General features: G+C 63.9%; 3 protein-coding genes across 4 annotated transcripts in view; 1 reads left to right on the plus strand and 2 right to left on the minus strand.

Moving 5' to 3' along the window:
• Window positions 1-263: 263 nt before the first annotated feature.
• Window positions 264-9,431, minus strand: IDH3B (isocitrate dehydrogenase (NAD(+)) 3 non-catalytic subunit beta). The gene is made up of 12 exons (XM_050895787.1): window positions 9,396-9,431; window positions 8,971-9,051; window positions 7,149-7,247; window positions 5,563-5,683; window positions 5,065-5,125; window positions 4,448-4,580; window positions 3,801-3,934; window positions 3,254-3,356; window positions 2,397-2,543; window positions 2,196-2,290; window positions 2,025-2,085; window positions 264-1,615 (listed from the first exon to the last, which is right to left on the minus strand). Exons 1-12 carry the CDS (start codon window positions 9,429-9,431, stop codon window positions 1,526-1,528), a joined length of 1,161 nt encoding a protein of 386 aa, XP_050751744.1. The 3' UTR covers window positions 264-1,525.
• Window positions 9,432-9,843: 412 nt separating this feature from the next.
• Window positions 9,844-20,236, minus strand: VPS16 (VPS16 core subunit of CORVET and HOPS complexes). 2 transcript variants are annotated; one of them, XM_050895579.1, is made up of 24 exons: window positions 20,177-20,236; window positions 19,775-19,863; window positions 19,533-19,630; window positions 18,645-18,773; window positions 18,125-18,269; window positions 17,943-18,058; window positions 17,493-17,615; window positions 16,521-16,576; window positions 16,225-16,314; window positions 15,517-15,611; window positions 14,629-14,705; window positions 14,233-14,364; window positions 13,997-14,124; window positions 13,562-13,597; window positions 13,266-13,374; window positions 13,033-13,167; window positions 12,823-12,931; window positions 12,454-12,551; window positions 12,243-12,347; window positions 11,634-11,711; window positions 11,203-11,372; window positions 10,974-11,070; window positions 10,673-10,776; window positions 9,844-10,342 (listed from the first exon to the last, which is right to left on the minus strand). In XM_050895579.1, the coding sequence occupies exons 1-24, from the start codon at window positions 20,227-20,229 to the stop codon at window positions 10,198-10,200; spliced, it is 2,517 nt and encodes an 838-aa protein (XP_050751536.1). In that variant the 5' UTR covers window positions 20,230-20,236; the 3' UTR covers window positions 9,844-10,197. The 2 variants fall into 2 exon arrangements, with proteins under 2 accessions (XP_050751536.1, XP_050751537.1); XM_050895580.1 differs by lacking the exons at window positions 13,997-14,124; window positions 14,233-14,364; window positions 14,629-14,705; window positions 15,517-15,611.
• SIGLEC1 (sialic acid binding Ig like lectin 1) overlaps window positions 20,228-20,623 on the plus strand; it is a 16,213-nt gene continuing 15,817 nt past the window's right edge. The window contains exon 1 of the mRNA XM_050895463.1: window positions 20,228-20,348. Within this exon, the coding sequence (XP_050751420.1) occupies window positions 20,228-20,348 (121 nt within the window). The remainder of the gene's footprint in view (window positions 20,349-20,623) is intronic.

Here is a 20,623-nt window from a genome sequence, read left to right on the forward strand (position 1 = left end):
CTGCCGGAGCGGGGCAGGGGGGAGCTGCCCTACGCCAGCTGAGAGGGGCATCGGCCACCCTGAGCTTGGTGCCCCCCATCCGTGCATGTGCCTGTGTCTGGGGCTGTGCACAACTGCGGGGCCTCTCGTCTCCGGTTCCAGCACAGGCCGCCCAGGTACCTCGGCCCCGGGGGGTGTCGCAGCAAGCCCCCGCCGCAGGAGGTGGTCAGTAACCGCACAGGCAGCGGCCGCTGGCCTGTCTGCCGGGAACTGCTCCAGGAGGGTTTTGAATCAGGAATTGAAGCAGCAGAGGATTTCATGGCAGCCCCTCCCTGGGCAGAGCTGTTCCCTGGGCTCACCTACCCCAGCAGGCTGGAGGGGACGGTGAGGGGCTGGCAGCGGTGGTGTGGGACCGGTGCTGAGCCCTGGCCCTTCCCCTGGCTGAAGCCCTGCTCCTGCTGCTGCAGGCAGGGCCCGGTGCTGGCTGCCAGCCTGGCTTCTGGCCCTGGCCAAGCACCCTTGGCAGCCGCCCCACAACCTGCCCCGGCTCCCCCAGGGCTTGGGCCACCCCTGAGCGGTGCAGGGCAGGGGCAGAGCCCGGTGGGGAACAGCACCCGTGCGGGCAGGGGTGGAGCGAAGCGTCGGACCCTTTATTTGCAAACACGAGTACACAGCACAGCAGTAAATACAGGTCCCAGTCGCTCTCTCACACACACAGCGCCCGGCCCTGGCCACAGCAGCCGTTTGCCAGGGCAGCGCTTTCGTGGTCCCACCAAGCACTTTGGCAGCCTAGCCCCCACACCGCTGCTGGTCCCCAGCCCCCGCCAGGTAGCCACACAGGCTCCAGGGGCTCACACTGCTGGGCAAGGAGCTCGGGGTGCTGCCGCGGAGGAGTGCAGCAGTTTGGACAGTCCTGGGCTCCTTGCCTGCTGAGGGGCGAGCATTCGCTGCAGAGAGAGGCGCTGCCCGACCTGGGGGTGGCTCAGCTCGGAGCCCTGCGCTCCCCAGGCAGCCCCCCCGCCTCTCAGAAGCCAGCCACAAACTCTCGGTGGGGGCAAAGAGAGCGTTGTGCCAGAAAGGGGACCCTCGCTCTGTGCGAGCAGCTTGCCCTTGTGCGTTCCTGGCTGCGGGGGCCTCAGCCCTGCGGTCCCGTTTATTGCTAAAGCCTCTGCGGGCAGGAGAAAGCTCCTACAGTAACCGTGGTCCCGCTGTCCCTGGGAGCTGCCTGCCCAGCCTGGGGCGCTGCCCGTGCATCCCCGAGTCGCCCCAGCAGGCCCCGAGATCCGCACTGCCCTTCCTCGCACGGAAGGCACAGGGGAGACGCACAGCAATCCCCGCTGGTGGTGACTGGGGGTGGTTACTGGGCTCTGGGCTGGGCAGGAGGAGAGCCACCCTCCTCCTCCTCCTCCTCCTCCCCCCAGGGAACCTCGGCCAGGGCGAGCTGTGGCAGGCAGGGAGGGGGCAGGCCGCGCTGCTGGGCTGTAAGCTACGGGAAGCTGCTGCAGGGTGCAGTGGAGTCCCCAACTCCCCGGGGCGAGCGGGGTTCCTAGGCACCATAGTGGGGGTGCAGGTTGTCAATCACAGACTTCACGAAGTCAGAAGTGGTGGAGTAACCGCCCAAGTCCCGTGTCCGAACCTAAAAATCCAACACAGGGAAGGGGAGAAACAAGGGAGAAACGTGATCGTGAACCGAGTGAAATGACTGCGGGAAGGGAAAGGAGAGCAGCTTCCCTCTATGCACCCTGCCAGAGACCCCAGTGGGGCGGCACGCGAGACAGAGGCCGTCCGACGTCCCCCAGCCCTGCCAGACCTTCCCTAGCCAGCAAGCACCGCTACGGGCAGCAGGAGCAACCCCCGAGACAAGCGCAGAGGGCTGACTGCAGCCGACTACAGCCACAGCGGCACGCACACAGGTTTCTGAGCTGGAAATGGGTGAGGAGGTCGGAGACTCGCACTTGTCCGTCAGGCAGAAGGCAGAGCAGCTCGCTACCACGAACACTCACACAGCTACAGACAGGCGGCAAGGCCGGCTGCCCAACACTCACTTTTCCGACTTTGATCACCTTCTTCACCGCGTCCGCGATCAAATTGGAGTGAAATTCCAAGCTGACGAGAGGAAAGGAGCCGCGGGTCAGTCCCTCCGTCGGCCCACAGGCCCCGGCAGGGCTGAGGCAGCGCCGCCCACCCCACCGCATCCCCACACGAAAGACACCTACTTGAGGTGCCGCAGCATGTTGGCGGCCGAGAGCAGCATGGCAGTGGGATTGGCGATGTTCCTGCCCACGGCCTGGGCGAAGGGGTGGCGGGCGCCCTGCGGGAGGAGAAGCCACGGTGATGGATCATCTTCCACACCCCGTCCCCAATAACCCGGAGCGCTGGTTCGGCACAGCGGCCTCCCGGGAGCCGAGACTCCTCACCATCTCGAACACGGCGTACTCGGCGCTGTAGCTCTCCCCGGGAACCACGCCAGCTCCGCCCACCAAGCCGGCTGCCAGGTTATCGATGATGTTCCCGTAGAGGTTCGGCATGACCAGGACGTCGAACTGGTAGGGGTTCTGCACCAGCTGCACGGAGGGAACAGGAGGACGTGAGGGCCTGCGCTCCCAACACGGGCTGCAGGCAGCTCGGCAGCCCTTGGGACAGGGCAGGGTACACGAATCTGGTGGAGCAGCAGAGCCCACCGTGTCTGAAAACATCCCCAAACTGTGCTCAAGTGCCAGCTGGGAGCAGGGGGAGCCCTGCTGAAATGGCTCAGGAGCCACAGACCTACGTCACCTGGCAGAGTTTTGCAAGCGCAGATGAGACATGGTTGTGCCAGGGAAGGTTTAGATTGGATATCAGGAAAAATTTCTTCACCAAAAGGGTTGTCAAGCACTGGCACAGGCTGCCCAGGGAAGCGGTGGAGCCGCTGTCCCGGGAGGTATTTAAAAGACGTGTAGATGTGGCGCTTAGGGACGTGGTTTATCGGTGGACTTGGCAGTGCTAGGTCAATCGCTGGACTCGACGATCTTAAAGCTCTTTTCCAACCTAAATAATTCTGTCACCCTACGATTCTAAATGCCCCTGCCACCTTCAATCCCTGCAGCTCCTGCCCTCAGCTGGAGCAGAGCAGGGAGGAGGCTCCTGTCTTGTGCAAGGAGCAAACCTCAGGCCAGGGCGGCCACCTGGACCTGCCAAGCTGTCAGCGGCAGCAGCTTTTCAGGTTTCAGATCTTTATGGGTTGGCTCAGCAGGCGGCGCAGAACAGCTCCGGGGCAGGGAAATGGGATCCTCACCTGCATGCAGCAGTTGTCAATGATCATGGTGTCAAATTTGATCTTGGGGTACAGCTCTGCCACTTCTTCACAGCACTGCAGGAAGAGCCCATCGCCTAATTTCCTGCGAGACAAGACAGACATCAAAGGGTTTGCAGGACAGCAGTGAAATCGTTACAGCAGCAGGTAATCTAATAGCAACTGGCGTCCCACCGCAGCAGGGCAGGGGAAGGCAGGCAACCCTAGAGCACCCCACACCACCCCACACCCAGAGCCGCTGCAATCGGGGCCCAGGGGGAGCAATGAGGGACCAGCTTTCAACGCCAGAGCTTTTCCCCTTCTCAGCTGACAGCCTCCAGGATGCAGCTGCCGGGCCTCATGCTGGAGACGAGACCACATGGAGAGGAAAAAACACTGTTCCCAGGGAAAGCCCAGCCTTTCTGGAACCAGACTGGCACTGCTCTGATCGGGACCAAAAGCTGAGAGCAACAAGGTCCCAGAGGTGGCAGCGGTCGCGTGTCTGACAATCAGACAGCGCTCCAAACCTGCTCCGGCGGCACTCACTCACATGATGTTGGCTTTGTGCACAGCCGTGACCTTAGAGCGCCCTTTTTTGGTGGCGTAGTCAAAGGCGAACTTGGCAATGCGCTGCGACTTGGCCCGGGTGATGATCTTCAGGCACTCGATGACTCCCTTTGCACTCTGGACAGGAAAGGCAGTGTGAGCAGCCCTCGTATGCGCCACGCAGCCCAGCACCCTGCCTCACCGACCCACACCACGCCGGCAGTCCCGGCACTTCCGAGACAGAGATGCGGTGTCTTTGCCTGACGCTGGATCGCCCCCCATCAAGAGGTCCCTTAATACCCACGTCCCTTTTTTCTGGCATTACCCCCCCTGCAGCCCACCACCATCCTCGTTGGGTCTGCGTGTATTCATACCACTAAATACTCTCCTAATTCCATCACTGTCACTTGGCACATCGCTGCTGCTCCAGCCAGTTCCTCAGTGGTGCTGAACAGCTCTGGTACGGAAAGCAGGAACGTGTCCCCAGCAGCAAGGAAAGCCACACATCCTGGGGCAGGTTTCCCTGTCCTCCAGTGAGGCCAGCAATAACCCCAACCAGAGCACCCACGTGCTGAATAACGCCAAGCAGAGCACCCATGTGCTGAATAACGCCAAGCAGAGCACCCATATGCTGGAGGGAGGCTCCCGTACCTCATGTTCCAGAGAGCTGTACTCCCCCTCTGTCTGCTCACGAATGATCACGAGGTCCAAGTTGTTGTGGCGTGTTTTATAGCCCGGTAAGCTCTTCACATGGACGACATTTGCAAACAAGTCTAATTTGCGCCTGCGAGAGAACCAGCAGCAGAGTCAGCATTTCATCACAAGCTATTTCTGGGGCAGTGACTGTTCCCTACAAGCACTGGGGGTAACAGCTGGTGACCCCCACCTCCTGCCGCCTTCCCATAGCTAGCTAGCTATCCATCCATCCACCTTTCCCCTCACGGATCATGAGCCAGCCACATCTCGTCACAGCACGGCTTCGACGACCCTCTGTCGAGGCAGGCCACCACTGTCCGCTTTCCCTCCTCTCCAGGAGCCCCAAGGAAGCATGCCGCAGGATCACATCGAATAGACACAGCTCCTGGCCACAGACAGTCCCTCAGCATCTTTTGCTTCCCGATAACACATTAATTTCCCATCTGGCCTAGACTTGCTTCCTTCGGCCCCCGGTTCAGCGGCAGAACGCCACGACCAAACGCAGTACGGTTTTCCCAGCGACTGACGCATCGGTGCCCAGCCCTGGCAGCCGAGCAGGGGCCCGAGCTCACCTGAGCCTCATGTCGTAAGAAGCCAGCTCTCCCTTGTACTCCATGGGGGTGTGGATCTTGCCTGCAGGACAACATTGAGCAGGAGTAAGAACACAGAGCGCGGAGCGCGCTGACAGCCGCTAAGGACGTCGCCTGAACCCAGGCGACGGGGCAGCAAGGGCTTGGGGCAGGGGGTGCTTCAGCGGAACCTCAGCCAAGCGTGGAGGCTGATCTCTCGCTATACGGGACCCTGAGGAGGCCCTTTGCTTCTCTGGGCCATACTAGGAGATCTTGTTTCAAAAGCAGAAGCCGGATAGAACCTCCCTTTCGGTAAGTTCAGCGAGCACTTGAGTAATTCGCTGCTTAGCTTAAAGATAGCATGTTCCCTTCTCCAGGACCTAACCACAGAAATTCCTGCCCTCTGAAAGCGCCTAACGGCGTTTGAGATAAGGCACCACTTCCCGCAGGCAGAGCGGAGAGCCCCTCCTTGCTGGACAGACAGCTAGCGCGAGTCCTTACCTATAAGGGCGACTTTACTTTCCTTCATAGAGTCAACCACCTGATCCAGTTTTTCTTCCGACGCCATGTTCTGCACCTCGCTCAGGTGGTGCTCATCGAAGACCACCGGCACGCTGGCAGCCTGCGGGAGAGACGCAGAGGCAGAGCCGCCGCCCCGCCAGATCAGAGACGCGGCAGGGAAGGCAGGCTACGCGTTACAGAGGGCTGCTGCCGGGGGGCTCGGGGAGCTGGGACGCGAAGCCTTAAACCAGCCAGAGTGCCTGCTCAGCGAGAAGAGGGAACCGGGCTCACGGAACGCTGAACCCGGACCTCGGGGTCACTTCAGTTCCAACTGAACAATGACGTTTTCTGTCACCTTCAACACCAGGACTGCCCTTCCTGACTGTAAATACAGTTTCAGCTGCGTAACTGGTATTGTGGCAGACAACCCCAAGTCTGCTGCCTTTGATGCGACAGAACTTGCATGTTAGAAGACAGAACTGTTAACTACTGACTTCCTCCCCGAGTTACGACGTTGCTGCCTGAGAGTAGGCCTGTCCTGGTTTCGGCTGGGACAGAGTTAATTTTCTTCTTAGTAGCTGGTACAGCGCTGTGTTTTGGATTTAGTGTGAGAATAATGTTAATAACACCCTGATGTTTTAGGTGTTGCTAAGTAGCGCTTATCTTAAGCCAAGGACTTTTCAGTTTCCCATGCTCTGCCAGCAAGCAGGTGTGCAAGGAGCTGGGAGGGAGCATGGCCGGGGCAGCTGACCCGAACTAGCCCAAGGGCTATTCCATACCATGGAACGTCATGCCCAGTATGTAAACGGGGGGAGTTGACCGGGAGGGGCAAATCGCTGCTCGGGCATCGGTCAGCAGGTGGTGAGCAATTGCATTGTGCATCACTTGTGTTTTCTTGGGTGTTATTTATCTTTTCTTGTTATATTCCTTTTCATTACAATTATTATAATATTATTATTATTGTTATTATCTTAGTAGCATATTTGATTTTACTTTAGTTATTAAACTGTTCTTATCTCAACCCACGAGTTTTACCTTTTTTTTTATTTTTCCCCTCCTCCCCATCCCGCTGGGAGGGGGAAGCGGCCGCGTGGTGCTGAGTTGCTGGCTGGGGTTAAACCATGACAAGGGCTCATCACAGAAGAGGAAGGAGGTCAGAAGGACATAAAGGGTTCTGGACAGCTGGACAATGACAGCCCTGCGGCCACGTTCCCGACAGGAGCAGTGAGGATGGTCTGTGTCCTCCCCGTCACCAGCCGGGACGGCATCAGTGCTTGCTGCTGCCTCAGCAGAGGGAGAAGGACCGAGCGGGCGATGGACCCAGCCTCTGCGGGCTCCAGGACACGGTCCCGGGCTGGGAATATTTTCACACTGACGAACGAGACAGTTCGCAAGGCTCAGGCTGACCCTATTTACGGAAAGGGTGAGATGCCAGGGTTTTCACAACCGGCTCTCTTCTGCACCGCAGGAGACAGACAGGTCGGTCCTGCAGGGTCTCTGGATCAGCAGCATCTTTAACCAGCTCTGCAGCTGCTGCTCCTCCCTTCTCCGTCCACCCCGTCCCACCGAGGGGCAGGAGCCGTTACCTTGAACACCTCCTTGACGGCGTGCATGAGCTCCGGGCCCACCCCGTCTCCCGGCAGCATGGTGACCTGGAACGTGCTCTCAGACTTCGCATTTTCTGACTGCGCAGAAAGCAAAGAAGAGTCAGACTTTTTGCTGCACCCCAGACCCCAATCCAAACAGGACCCCCAGCCTGCCAGCAGCGAACCAGAGGAAGGTTACTTACAACGTGAAGAATATCCGCACCCATAGCACAGTTTTTAGCAACAAAAATGTACTGCAGTACTAACAGCGAGCTTCAACTTAAGGAGCTCCTGCTCCTCTGTTGGTATGAACACACCACGCAGCAGACACCCCCGATATCCTGCGATCCACTGGCAACCTAAAGACCTTCTCCTCATACAGCACTTCCAGGTATGATCTCTTCCTCTGTACAGCAGAAATCCTTCTGACTGGCAGCTAACAGCACAATCTTGTGTTATTAAATTTCCCACATTCCTACTTCATGTCCTCAGGATCTCCTAAGCCTGAGTCTTGTCTTCCTGTTGTATTCGCATTGTCTCACAGCCTTTTGTGGAGTGTGGCTCTTTTTTTGGGCCTGAACACAAAATCAGTCTCAAAGATAACTCTTGAGACGTTCCACGCACGATCCACCTCCAAACCAATGCTGCCTGCTCCCCCACCATAGCTGCCTCCTATTTTTACACCGTCCTTTTACTAATCCCCACCTTCTTTAGCCAGTAATTCCCTGTACAGAGCTGACCTCCAGGCACGAGATTTCACAGAACCAGCCTCAGGGACTAGACAGTCACAGTCAGAGATGAGAATTTCACCCAACAATTTAATCGGACAACAAAAGGAGGAAACAAGTAGCAGCGCCAATACGACTTGAGAAATGCACGTGCATCAGTGACACGAAGCGTAGGCAAACGGTGATCACGGAAAGGAAAAATCAAAGAGCACGTGGGAAAAGAAAGACAAGACAGTCTTTACTTTTAATTTTTAATATCTCGGAATCAAGTTCCAGGGCAGAAAACCTCGCCGACCTAAATTTCAAGAAGCAGCAAAGCATCTGCAGAGGGAACTGTGGCACAGGCCCCAGCTCAAGGTCAAAAGGACAGTCTCAGTGCTGAGCCCTTCCCTTTAGTGTCTTAAATAATAACGTAAGACACCTTTGCTTATAAATGGGAACACGCCATCCTGTCGCTCTGAACGTGGCAAACACGACGTTGATTCACTACCCAGCACTTGGGTTGTTTCTTCCACCCTTAGCTCCACAGAAAACAACTCACCTCTCCATCACAGCTCTTATTTCCTGACCACAGAGTCTGAACATTGCTATGTGCTAAGCTACCACTCGCTCTAACCTTATTCAATCTCTAATAATTATCGCGTTATTTCCTGTATTATTTTATGTTAACTACTACAGGTACCTACAGCAAATTTAGCCTTAAATGGCAAGGACTGGACCAAAAGGATTTTCACTGCTGCAATCAATGCTGCACTCTGGCTAGTGGTTTTAGCTGTACCAGCAGAAAAACACTCGCCATCGCAACCCTGCCAGCAACCCCCTGGACGCAGGCGAGGCTGAGCCGGGAGCCAGAGAGGAACCTCCGGGGAAGGAGGGAGCAAGGCCAGAGAACACGCTGCTCCAAGAGCGAGAAAAGCCGCTTCCACCAAGCGGAGCCTGCCCGGGAGCCTTTCCCCTGCCCAGGGACTGCCGCTGCCCACCCCTCGCTCTCCCCCATTCCCCCGCTCCCCACGGCAGCTCCGTGCCCTGCAGCGAGCGCCGGGGGCTGACCGCGCTCAGGCTGGGCCCGGGAGCACCGAGACCCCCGCTCTCACCTTGGCCCGCGGGATCTGCTGGAGGGCGGCGGAGGCACGCAGGCCCCTCCACGCCCCGAGGCTCTGGGCGCGCAGGAGACCCTGGGGGGGGAGGCGGTGGGAAGGTGAGACACCCCGGCCTGGACGTGGCCCCCACCCCCAAACTCTGACTGACCCCTCGGTCTGGGCTGACACCCCCCCCCCATTCCTCCCAGCCCAAACTAACCCTCCCGGCCCCGCAGCCCCCAGCCCGAACAGCCCCCAGCCCAGCCCTGGCCCAGGCCAACACCCCCCCCCCCCCCCCCCAGCCCCGATCTGCATCGACCCCCCCCAGCCCAGACCCGACCCCCACAGCCCGGACTGACCCCCCCCGGTCCAGACCGATCCCTCAGCCCCGGAGCACAGACCTTACCCCCCACCCCAGACCGACCCCCGCCACCCCTCACCCCGGCGGCCGCCCGTCCCGCGCTGAGCGCCGCCATCTCGCCGCCCCACAATGCACCGCGGCTGCGGCACGGCGGGAGCACGTGGGGCGGAAGGGGCGGGGCCGAGGCGAGCCCTGCGGCGCCCCCTGGCGGGCGGGCGGGCCATGGAGGGGACATTCCACCTCCGCCCCGAGACACCCCCCCCCCACCAAGGACCCGCCGCGGGGTCCCAGAGACCCCCCCTAGGGCACCTTGGGGACATCAGGGATCCCCCCTTCCAGACCTCCCAGGGCCTCCTCCGGACCCCCGGCACCCCTCCCTGGACCCCAGTGCCCCCCATAAATACCCTACAGACCCCCCCCCCCCATAACCCTGCCCCCCGGAGCCCCCCCAGCCCCTCGCTGGGGGTGCTGAGCAGGCTGGGGCTGCCAATGGGGGTGCCGAGTATTTCTCACCAGGAGACAGGACAGCGAGCTCTTCTCTTTATTGAACAAGAAGGGAGAACAAGGGGGGGCCACACGGCGAGAGGGCGGGGGGGTCCCCCCTGCCCCCAGTGGGGTGGGGGCCGCACAGGCAGTGGAGGGGTCCCGCTGCTGTATTTCGCAGCCAGCGAGGAAGACCTTGGCCTCGTACCAGCTGCAAGGGGAACGCTGGCGCAGGGGACACGGACACCTTTCTGCCACCCTGCCCTCATCCCCAGGCGCAGATACCCTGCGGCAATGGGGAGCATCAAGCCGGGGCTGGGGGGACAGGGCCGAGAGAGCCCCCCTGTTGGAGTGCACGGTGGGCAAGGGGCCAGGGCAGGGCCCCCCACCGCTGGGGCTCACTTCTTCAGGAGCTGGGCTCGGGCCCGGTTCAGCTTCTCCGCCACGGCGGCGTCGGTGCTGGCGGTGCACTTGGACAGGACGAAGTTCATCTCAGTCTCGTTCTTGTGCTCGATGGCAGCATCGGCGGCCTGGTCGAGGTCCCTGCGGCACAGCCGGGGAGCTGGGGGTGGCGTGGGGCAGCAGCCCCACCCATCGTTCCCCCCACGTCCCGGAGGCACCAGCCCCAGCAAGGGCAGGCACCCCACACAGCCCTCGCCGGCTGCAGAGGACGAGGCTCAGGGTGGCCCCCCCCCCCCCCCAGGTGCTCCTGGGGGTCTCATCCACCCCTGGTTCCCCCAAGTCCCAAGCCATGCTGTATGAGGAACCAGCTGCTCCTGCGGGCTCCCGACCCTGCCCCACGCACCCCGAGCTGCCTCCCAGCCAGCCCCACGCTTCCCCAGCCGCCCCCCGGCTGGGGCCGAGCCGACGCACCCCACCAGGACGAAGGCTTTGACGCGCTGCTCGGGGGTCACGCGTGGCGCGTACTTCTTGGCCTCGTAGCGGTTGTGGTGCTTCACCGAGATCTCCACGAAGGGCTGGAGAGGGGTGGGAAGGTGGGGGGTGGGAGGGGATGAGCTGCTGGGCCCTCCTGGCCCCCAGCTTCAGCCCTTGCCCCACGTCAGCCCGCTCAGGCTGCTCCACGCAGTGCCCTCCTGCTGCCCCACGGCATGGCCCAGCCCCACAGCCACCCACGGGGCAGGGCTGGCCCCCCTCTAGCAGGGAAAGCTCTTACCAGGTACCCGATGGGCGACTTCTTGCTCTTGGAGAACTTCTCCATCTCCTCCCAGTCGCCGCGGTTGGCCAGGGCACTGATCTTCAGCCACCAGTACCTGGGGACGCAGGTCAAGCCGGCTCCTCTAGCTGCCAGCACCCTGCAGCCCCCCGACCCCAGCCCCACAGCACAGCTCCTGCCCGGGGTGAACCCCCAGGGCTGCACGGAGGAGCCCCTCCCTGGGACCGACCTCTTGTCGGGGATCTTGAACTCCCGGTAGAGCTGCTCGGCTCGCTTGTGGTGGCCATCGAGGATGAGGTTGGAGACGGTGTCGTGCAGCGAGAGGTCGAGATAGGGTTTGTCAAAGTCCTCCTGGAAGTGTCGCTGGAGCCGCAGGAGCTTGATCTGATCCTCTGTGGCCTGGGGAGCAAAGCACCAGCCTGAAGGGTCCCCGTCCCAGCTCTGCCCATGGGGCCCAGAAGGTCCCTGCCCCAGCAAGTGATGGCAGCAGCCCACCCAGCCTCGGCCGCGGAGCAGGGCAGGGGGACCTGCTGCGTCACATCAAGCGGAGGTGGCCCGGCCGAAGCCCCGTGCCTGCCAGCGATGCCCAGCTCTGCTCCTGCCCAGCCCCAGGAGAGCAGGGCCCCCCCGCGGCACCTCCCCGGCCCCGGCCGCACTCACCTTGGCAGCAAACTCGTTCTTGGCTTTGTAGTACTCGTCCACGGCGTTCTGCAGAGCTCCTACTCGTCCTTCAATGCGCTGGGGACAGAGAGCACAGCCACTTCACCCCCTGCCAGCACGGATGCCGCGCTGTGGGGATGGGGCAGCACCCTCCAAGCCCCCCAGGTGGGGCAGGAGGGGTGTCTGGTGTCGAGACATGGCCAAGGTGAAGCTCAGGCTTTGCGATGCTTTGTTTTGATCCCCAGAGACGGGCATCTCTGGGTGGGATCCCGACCTCCCGGTACATGCAGCATGGACTGGGCATCTGCTAGCACAGAGCCCCAAGGTGACGATGGCCCCGGGGTACGAGGTGGGGAGCTCCCCTTCCCACACCCGGAGCCCACCCTGAGCGTGGGGAGGGTGGAAACTCCCCTGGCTGCAAACACCCGGCTGGTGCCGCTGGGCTGCGTGGGGCAGAGGCAGCCATCAGGCATGAAATCCCCCCCTGCCCCTTCCCCAGCGTGCTGGCTCTCCCCGGCCACGCCGCTCCCTGGGCGAGGAGGAGCCAGCCCGGAGCCCACCAGCCCTTCCTCCCTACTCCTCCTGCCGCCGCCACCGCCGGGCACGGACCTTCTCCGAGTAGCTGGAGTGGACGTGGAAGTTGCCGAGCTCCTGGTGATTGTCGTCCTGGTTATACAGGTCCTTCAGTGTCTCCCGCTCCTGGTGCTTGCAGAACTGGGGAGCAATGGTGGGGGAGTCAGGGCATGCAGAGATGGGGAGCTGCACCCCTCACACCATGGCGGCTCGCGGGGGCCCGACGTACGGCGGCGGCGGCTCCTACCTGGCGATACAGGCTCAGGGCCACCGGCTGGTTCTGCAGCGTCATGAAGAAGGTGCCGCGATTCAGCTCGTTCTTCAGGTGGAGCACGACGGTGTAGACTGGGGCAGAGAGCGCAGTTCAGGAGGCGGGGGGGGGGGACGGGTCCCTGCCTCCCGCACGGCCAGCCCCGGGGAGCAGCACCGGGAGGGGAGCGGGGGGACGTCCAGGCACAGGGCAGAGTCCCATGCCGAGGGCGAGCACTGCCCCGCAGGGCTCAAGCGGCTCCTGCCACCCTCATCCCAAGGCACAAAGCTACGAACGGGCTCTCCCAGACCCCGACTCCCTCCCCTCCTCTGCAGAGCTCCTCCTCTGCCCAGCCCTGACCCTCACCCAGGTCGGTGTCCCCGCTCTCGATGGCTTTGCTGAGGGCCAGCTTGCTCCGCTTCATCTTCAGCAGCAGCGGGACCTGCTCCCCAGAGCGTGGCTCATACTCCAGCAGCTGCAGGCAGCAGAGGGGTTGTCAGTGCACAGCCACCACGTGTGACCCCCCCCAGCCATCCCACCGCCCAGGCGGACACGCCACGGCCCCGGCCAAGAGACCTTGATGGCCAGCTCTGTCCTGCCGCAGTCGTAAGCCCGGGCGGCGATCTCAGAGTAGGAGATGCCCGGCGTGTCACCCAGCTTCTGGTTGATGGCGTGGGCCACCTCTTCATCAGACTTGTCCTTCTGCTGCACCTGGAAGGGCGCGAGTGCAGAGGTCTCCGCACGGCCCTGGATGGACAGAGCCCTCCGAGCTTACCTTGTAGCCCTCCTTACCTTGTAGCCCTCCTTACCTTGTAGCAGGCCCAGTGGGCCAGGATGCGGCTGACGCCCTGGATCTCCGAGAGGCGCAGGTACTCGCAGATCCTGATGGCCAGGGGGTAGAGCCGCCGCAGGACCAGCCTGGTGTGGCAGACAGGGGGGTCCGAGGAGTCGAGCAGCTGGGCCGCCCTCGCAGGGGACTCCCCGAGCCCTCGGAGCCTGCTCAGCCCCTGGCCAGGGGAACGGGGACCGTGGGGATGGGGACTGTGGAGTGGCCAGACACTGCCCAGGGATGGGGCTGTTGTGCCCGGCTCGCAGGGACCCTTACCTGTCCAGCAGGACCTCGATGGTGAGCCGCTTGTATCTGCGGGGACAGTCAAGGGACGTCTTGGACCGCAAAACCCCAACGCGTGCTGGGCATCTGCCCCGCTCCTGGCAGCATCCCTGCCTGGCACCCCCGGCACGCATGGCCGTAGGGCCAGCTCGGCTCTGCAAGCACTGCAGGCCAGCTCTGTGGGGTGTGATGAGCGTAGGGGTCTCAGCTAGAGACCCCTGCCATGGGGCTCAGGGCACAGCTGGTGCCCAAACCCCGTGGGGCCGGCAGCTAAGTGGCTCTGTGGCTCTCTCCACCCTGTCTCGCTCCACCTACGAGGTGGCCACCCCAGCCGGGCCTGGAGCCCCAAACAGCACTGATCCTGCCTGGGCCAGATCCTGCACCCGCCCCAGGGTCATCACTCGTGCTGTGCCATCCCAAGGAGGATACTGGGTGAAGGTGAGGGGGATGCCGATCTGGTAGTCCCGGACGGCGTTGAGCACCCGCAGGTCCTGGCACATGCGCACGAAACTCTCCGGGGGGAACTTGTCGATGAAGCACTTGCCGAAGGAGGCTGCCTGCGAGAAGAGGCATGCGGCGCTGGGGCTGTGCCGGCCACGGCGCGACCGCAACCCGGGAGGGAGACACCTTCAACCGCAGCTGCAGCCTCCCTCCGCCTCGCTCACCCTCAGCAGCGACTTCTGGGTGTCCGGCTCGTGCTCGTAGCCGGCTGCCTCGATGCACTGGCTCACCGCCTCTGGGAGCAGCTTCTGGTCCTTGATCTCCCGCAGGTACTCGTCTGCCTTCTGGCTCTCCTTCTGCAGGGGAGCACGGCCCATGAGGAGAGCGGCGGGGTGCTCACTGCTCAGGGTGACCCCTGGGAGACCCAGCACCCCTGGGAGCCCCAGCATCCCTGGGACCAGGGGCCAAGGGAGCCCTCGCCCTGGCACCTTGGCCCCAGCAGGGACCTCCGGGATCTCCCCCTTCCCATCACCGCAGGATAACTCTGGCAGCAGTTCGCATCAGAGCCACCCCAGCCTCCTCGGGGCAGGCAGGACCCGGAGCGGGGCAGCAGGCCGTACCTCGTACTCCTTCTGTGCCTCCAGCAGAAGTGCCCCCGGGGCCATGGAGGCGATCTTGAAGATCTCCTGGCTGGCCTCTGCAGAGTCGGGGGGGAAAAATACGTGAGAGGCTGCCCCAGCCCAGGCACGTCCCCTGCACCCGCTGCAGCCTGCTCCCCCACCATCCCTGCCTGCAGCTCTGGACCCCAGGAGAGCCCACGCCAGCACCGTCCTTCTGGCACCGGCAGGAGCACGGCCACCGCCAGCCCAAGGAGCTGGGCAGAGCCATGTCGATGGACAGCTCGGGGCCGCTCTTCCAGCCCTCGCGACCGCAGCCCCCAGTAAACACCAATCCAAGGGTCCAAGAGACGGAGGCAGGGGCAGCTGCTAGGACACATGCGTCCCGAGGAGCTATTCCCCGGCGCAGAGCCACGGCAGCTCCCGGGGAGCTCCGCTCTGGAAGTGCGACAGTGGCAGCAGTGCGGGAGGTGAGGAACAGGCGTGCCAAGCTGTGCCAGGCCTCAGCTCAAAGCACAGGGGCTCTAGCAGCAGGAGGGGGAGGTGGCAGCCTGCAGGGCCCTGCTCGGGACACAGGGGCTCGACAGAGCTGGTAAAGGAGGGGACCAGAACTGGCACGGTGCTCGGGAAGGAGGGAGCCCAGGACCAGGCAAGGGACTGGGTTCAGAGCCCTGCACTGGCCGGCTGGTGGGGCTCAGGGCACGGCTCTGCTCTGCTGCGGGGCTCCCACCACCTCCTGAGCCTCCAGAAAGGGCTGGGCAGGGCCGGACCCCCGCACACAGAGCTGGGCACAGTCGCGGGCCGCATCCTGGGCGCCGAGCAGTGCAGGAGAGACCCTCCTGCCCGGGCGCAGGGAGTCCCGCTCAGCCTCGCCACCCGGCGCCATCTCACCTGGGATCTCGTGCAGGAACTCGTGGGAGGTGCGAGACAAGATCCGGACCCCGTCCAGCTCGGGCACCAGGTAGGAGTCCTCATCCAGGACAAATCTGCACTCCCCGCTAAGGGCTCGCGGGAAGAAAGCGGCTCCGGGTGCAGCCCAGCCCTGCCGAGGGCCAGGCCAGCCCCAGCGATGCCACGGAGTGACCCCCCCTGGAGCCCCCATCCCCATGGGGCTGTGGCTCGCGACCCCCCCTTTCCATGGAGAGGCAGCGGGGTGCAGGATCAGCACTTCCGAGGGACCGAAATCCCCCCACCCACGGCAGCCCTTGCCCTTGGGGAATTGGGACTGGACGTCGGCAGGGCCAGCGCCCCCAGCCAGGGGGGCTTTGGTGGCTCCCAGCACCGGCTCTGCTCTCGGAGCCGAGGGGGAGCGGGTTCCCCTCAGTGGAGAGGCTCGGAGAAGGGGGGCAAGGGCTGGGGGTGCAGACAGGAGGGGTTTTCACTGCTGTACGGGACTGCGCTGGCTGGGGCCGGGCAGGGGAGATCGTGGCAGAACTGCAGAACAACATCAACCTCCTCTGACCGTCCTGGGGGGCCGCCAACACCGAGGGGGCCTCCAGGGACACCGGTGTCCATGACAGAGACGGCAGTGGCCCAAGGAGGCCCGCGGTTTGGGCTGGCCTTTGGAAACGACACCAGACCCTCTTCCCCAAAGGATACTGGATGCACTCCGTGGAGTTCCCCACCACCATCAGCTGCCGGTCCCAGGCCACCACCACGGCAGGCTGCCGGCTCCAGGGACGCATGCACCTGCCAGGGACCCCCAGCCCCGGCTTAACCCCGGCCCCGCTGCAGCCCCCCACACCTGGAGTGGGGACACGAGAGGGTCCCGCTCGTCCCAGGGAGGAAGCAGGGTGGCTGCAGAGCCGAGCAGACCCCGGCAAAGGCTTGGGGTACCGGAGGAGCGCGGGTGGGGACGGCCAGGGGCAGAGGGGACCGGCGGGGAGACCACTCACCAAACCATCTGCTTGGGCAGAGATCGGACGCTGCTGTTGAACTCGCAGAGCTTCTCCTGCGGCGGGGAGAGCTACATCAGGGGGACAGCAGCGCAGGGACGAGCGGCATCGCGCCTGCACCGGGGCCACGTGCTGAGGGGAGCTGCTGGGGGATGAGCAGCACAGCCCAGGCTGCGCTGGGCCCCGGGAGCATGGGTGCCGCACCATGAGCGGGTCCCACGGGAGCACCCGGCCCCGTCTCTAGCTCTGGAGGCAGCCAGGGCTGCGGCTGACACAGCTGAAGGGCGAGGATGCTGCGTGAGCACTTAAACCGAGCGTGAGAAACATTCCTCCATTGCTGCGGCTCACAGCCTGCCTGCACGTAGAGCAAGGAGCTGCTCGTGCTCGACTGAGCCCCAGTAAGTGAACGAAGGCAAAGGAGAAGGATTGGTCTCGGAGGGTGTGGAAGGCAACCAGCACCTCACCAGCACGAGCCCCACAACGTGGGGAAGTCTGCAGGGCGGAATCATGACTTGCAAGCACAGCCCCTACGCTGAAGTGACCACACCAGCAGTGGTGATAAGGCTGAGACCGCCCAGGAAACGGTACTAGGACCAGAAAGCTTGGGTAGGGACGTAACAGAACTGTGACTGGTGGGGAAAAAGTAATTAGTAGTAGGCTGTTTATCTGGGGGGAGTCTGGACAGAGACGGGGAGGCGCAAGGCCAGCAAAAAGGTGGGTCCAGCAACAGAAAAAGCGGGGAGTAAGGTACAAAGTCAGGTGAAGAACAAAAGAGCGTGGATATCCCGAGGGCAGGAGCGCAGATGCCTGCGGACGGCAGCGAGGCCGACCTGCAGCCCCGAGTCCACGGGGACCCCAGGGGAACCCGCGTGGCCCCCCCGCACTGCTGGATCTGTCTGCTGGACAGGGAGAGGAGGGGTGGGCTGACACCCTAATGCCCCGCCGCGGGGAGGGGAGAAGGGAGACGCTCACCTTCAGCGTGGCCAGCCCCATCCAGATGTAGCCGGTGTCGGTGAAAAGCGCCAGGCAGCGGTAGTTGAAGGACACGGCCATCTGCAGATAGGCACCGGCGGAGGGGCTCATGCCAGGGGGGGTCTGGGACGGGGAAAAGGTGAGGGTCACACCTGGGGGGCACACTCTGGGGACACGGGGTGTACCGCGCGCCAGCACCGACGCTGCGTAAGGGGCTGAGGACCGGTCAGAGCCGGGGTGTCCCTTCCCACCCTGCGCCCGCTCAACCCTCACCCCTTTGCCCCTGGCCAGGTCCCTGCTGTACACGCCAGCCCGTGGGACAGCAGGGGGAAGGACCTGCCAGCGAGTGCTGGAGGCTGGAGAGCATCCCATGGGACAGCGGGGGACAGGGGAAGGACCTGCCAGCGAGTGCGGAGGGGCTGCAGCCCGCCCTGCTCCCCGCGGACTCACCACCACGGAGCAGGAGGTGTTGTCCAGGAGGTAGAGGTCCTGTCCGACCGCCAGCAGGACAATGGTGACTCTGTCCTGGGACAGCACGGCCCAGCAGGACGGCGGCTTCTGCAGACCTGCCGGGCACCAGCGTCAGGCCCCCGCGCCCGTCCGGAGCCGGGGGCAGCGGGGAGGGGACGCACCGGGAACCTCGGGCATCCTGCGCAGCTTCAGGTCGTCGATGTTGGTGGCCAGGGAGAAGCGGTGCGCCCCGGTGAGGATGGCCACGCCGGTGCCATACTCTGTGTGGAAGACCTTCGCCTCCAGCACGTGGTTCTGCAGCACCTCCTGCACCGGAGAGAGAGCTGGGCCCGGGCCGGGGCAGCCGGGGCTCGGCACCATGCTGCCGCTGCTCTGGGAACAAAACCACCCCGGGGAGGAGCGAGCCCAGCCCTGTGCGGCACTGCTGGTAGGTGGCCCAGGTCAGACAGGCCCCGCTCCTGCAGCGAAGAGGGGATCGTTCTGGCCCAAGGGGCCATGGGGATGGCTGCCAGCTTGTTCCCGAAGGCAGGCAGCCCTGCAGGGAGGCTGGGAGAGCCCCAGGCTCCCCGCTGTGCCCCATGGGGCTGGGGGAGCGCTCAGGGAGGCCTCGCAGCGTTCAATTCTCCGTCACACAAACCCAACCCTGGGCATCCCGTGAGCTGCCCGTCCTGCCCCACTCACGTTGCCCATGCTGAAGTGGCGCTTGAACTCGCAGAAGAGGTTGTAGATGAGAACGGTGCCGTCCTTCTGGATGCACAGCAGGTCCTCGCTGGCCGTCCAGCCCAGCTGCACCAGCTGGCCGCTCTTCCACTGCGGGCAGGAGACACGTGAGCGCACCGTGGGGCTGCTCGCCTCCCGGCCGTCCCAGCCCCAGAGATATCCTTCCAGGGGACATACATGAAGCCAACGGCCACGGTTGGGCGTCCGGAGGTCTGACGCCCCTGGCTCTGCAGGGCCCTGTGGTCATGGCAGCTTTCCCTGTCCCTCCACATCCTCACCGCCCTGCATCCGCCTCAGCCCCGGACGGTGGGGAAGGGAGGATGCTCTCCTGCGGCACCAACGCTGCGGCTCCCGTCCCCACCCCGTCCTCTTCTCCCAGGGCTGGGCAGCCTCCTTCTCCCTACAGCTCCCCCCGCTCCCCCCTCGCACACACCACCACTTCTGAGCAGCTTCACCAAAGCTTTCAGGGGGCTGCGGGAGCTGCACGGAGCCATCGCCCTGGGGAGCTGAAGGTGCTGAGGACAGGCGGTAGCATCCAGCTTCCCCATGGAGAGACCAGAGGAGCTGCCCAAGGGCACGCAAGCAAGTGGCACGGGCAGAGGTGACTGCCGGTCTCGCAGCCTGGTGATTCACCCGCAACACCCAGCTGGCAACCCAGCCATACAGCCTTCAGTGCCACCGGCGAGCCCTTCCACAGTCCCGCTGCCTGTGGGCTTATCGCTGCCAGGGGCAGAGAATTCTCCGAGGGGCAGCTAGGACTGTCCCAAGCTCCCTGGCACATCACAGGCCTCCAAGGAGCCCCCAGGACGCAGCTTAAAGGAGGGGGCGGCTGACCCCGGGCCAGCTCACCGGGATGCTGGCCAGGAGAAGCCCCGAGGCCGAGTAGATCTCCAGCAGCGGGCGGGCGCTGGGCGATTTCTCCTTCCGGGCGTTGTTCTTCAGCAGAGCTGTGGGCAGGATGGGACAGTCTGTCTGAGCCGCGGCCCCTCTGCCGTCACCGCCGGGGGGTCCAGGACAGCCCCTGTCCCGTGTGCCCGGGGGGGAACTCCTGCCCCAGCGCAGGGTCCTGGGGGGCCGGGGTCTGACCCTACCTATGGGCCCCCCGTATGGGGCGGCCGCCACCAGGCACTCCCGCAGGTCCTCCTTCAGGTTCCACTCCATGGTGTATAGCTCGAACTTTCTGCAAGCGGCAGACGGACAGACGGACGGACAGGCGGCAGACCGAGGGATGGGGGGGCTAGGGACAGTGCCCACCCCCCGGCCGGCCCCGGGACCCCTCCCCCCAGCCAGTCCCAAGACCCATAGCCACCCCGAGGCCCCCCGACCAGCCCCGGGACCCCCCCTCGGCGAGCCCCAAGGCCCATGACCAGCCTTGAGAACCCCCGAGCAGCCTCCCACGACCGGCCCCGGGGACCCCCCGGCCGGTCCCACGGACGGGGAATAGCTGCCTCTGGCCGGTACCGGGCCCAGGCCGCCCCCCCGCCGCCCCTCACCGGTAGAAGGCATCCTCGCCCAGCGGGTTCCAGTTGGCCGTGTAACAGTCCATGGTGCCGGGACGGAACGAGCCGGGCGCTGCCGGCGCCGCGGCCTCTGCCTGCGCTTCCGCCCGCCCCGCCTCGCCCGCCGCGCCCCGCCGCGACGCCGGCTCGGCCGCCGCCATCTTGAGTGAGGGCACGGGGAAAAGGGAGGGGGGGGTGAGTGTGTGACGGGAACCGCCGCCATCTTCGGTGAGGGCACGGCGGGTCGGCGCCGCCGCCATCTTCAGTGAGGGCACGGCCTCCTGTCCCCGGGGTGTCCCCTGCCGCCACCCCTGGATGACACACCCCCCCCCCCAGCACCCTGGGGGTCCCTGGTCCCCCCTGTCCCTCAGCACGGGGGTCCTCCTGCCCTGGGCACCCGGGATACCTCTGTCCCAGGGGTATCCCTGTCCCCGGGTGTCC

The sequence above is a fragment of the Gymnogyps californianus genome, chromosome 4, assembly GCF_018139145.2.
Source record: "Gymnogyps californianus isolate 813 chromosome 4, ASM1813914v2, whole genome shotgun sequence".
Lineage (NCBI taxonomy): Eukaryota > Metazoa > Chordata > Aves > Accipitriformes > Cathartidae > Gymnogyps > Gymnogyps californianus.

What these genes read in the sequence shown, in the direction of transcription:
- VPS16 (XM_050895579.1), bottom strand. Translation starts at nt 20,229, where the DNA reads ATGGACTGTTACACGGCCAACTGGAACCCGCTGGGCGAGGATGCCTTC. An exon ending in GGCGAGGATGCCTTCTACCG is followed by an intron (nt 19,864 to 20,176) that starts GTGAGGGGCGGC and finishes TGCCGCTTGCAG; the next exon opens with AAAGTTCGAGCTATACACCA. An exon ending in ATCGAGGTCCTGCTGGACAG is followed by an intron (nt 13,375 to 13,561) that starts GTAAGGGTCCCT and finishes CTGCCACACCAG; the next exon opens with GCTGGTCCTGCGGCGGCTCT.
- IDH3B (XM_050895787.1), bottom strand. Translation starts at nt 9,431, where the DNA reads ATGGCGGCGCTCAGCGCGGGACGGGCGGCCGCCGGG. An exon ending in AGCAGATCCCGCGGGCCAAG is followed by an intron (nt 7,248 to 8,970) that starts GTGAGAGCGGGG and finishes CTTTCTGCGCAG; the next exon opens with TCAGAAAATGCGAAGTCTGA. An exon ending in CCGTCAAGGAGGTGTTCAAG is followed by an intron (nt 5,684 to 7,148) that starts GTAACGGCTCCT and finishes TCTCTCCCGCAG; the next exon opens with GCTGCCAGCGTGCCGGTGGT.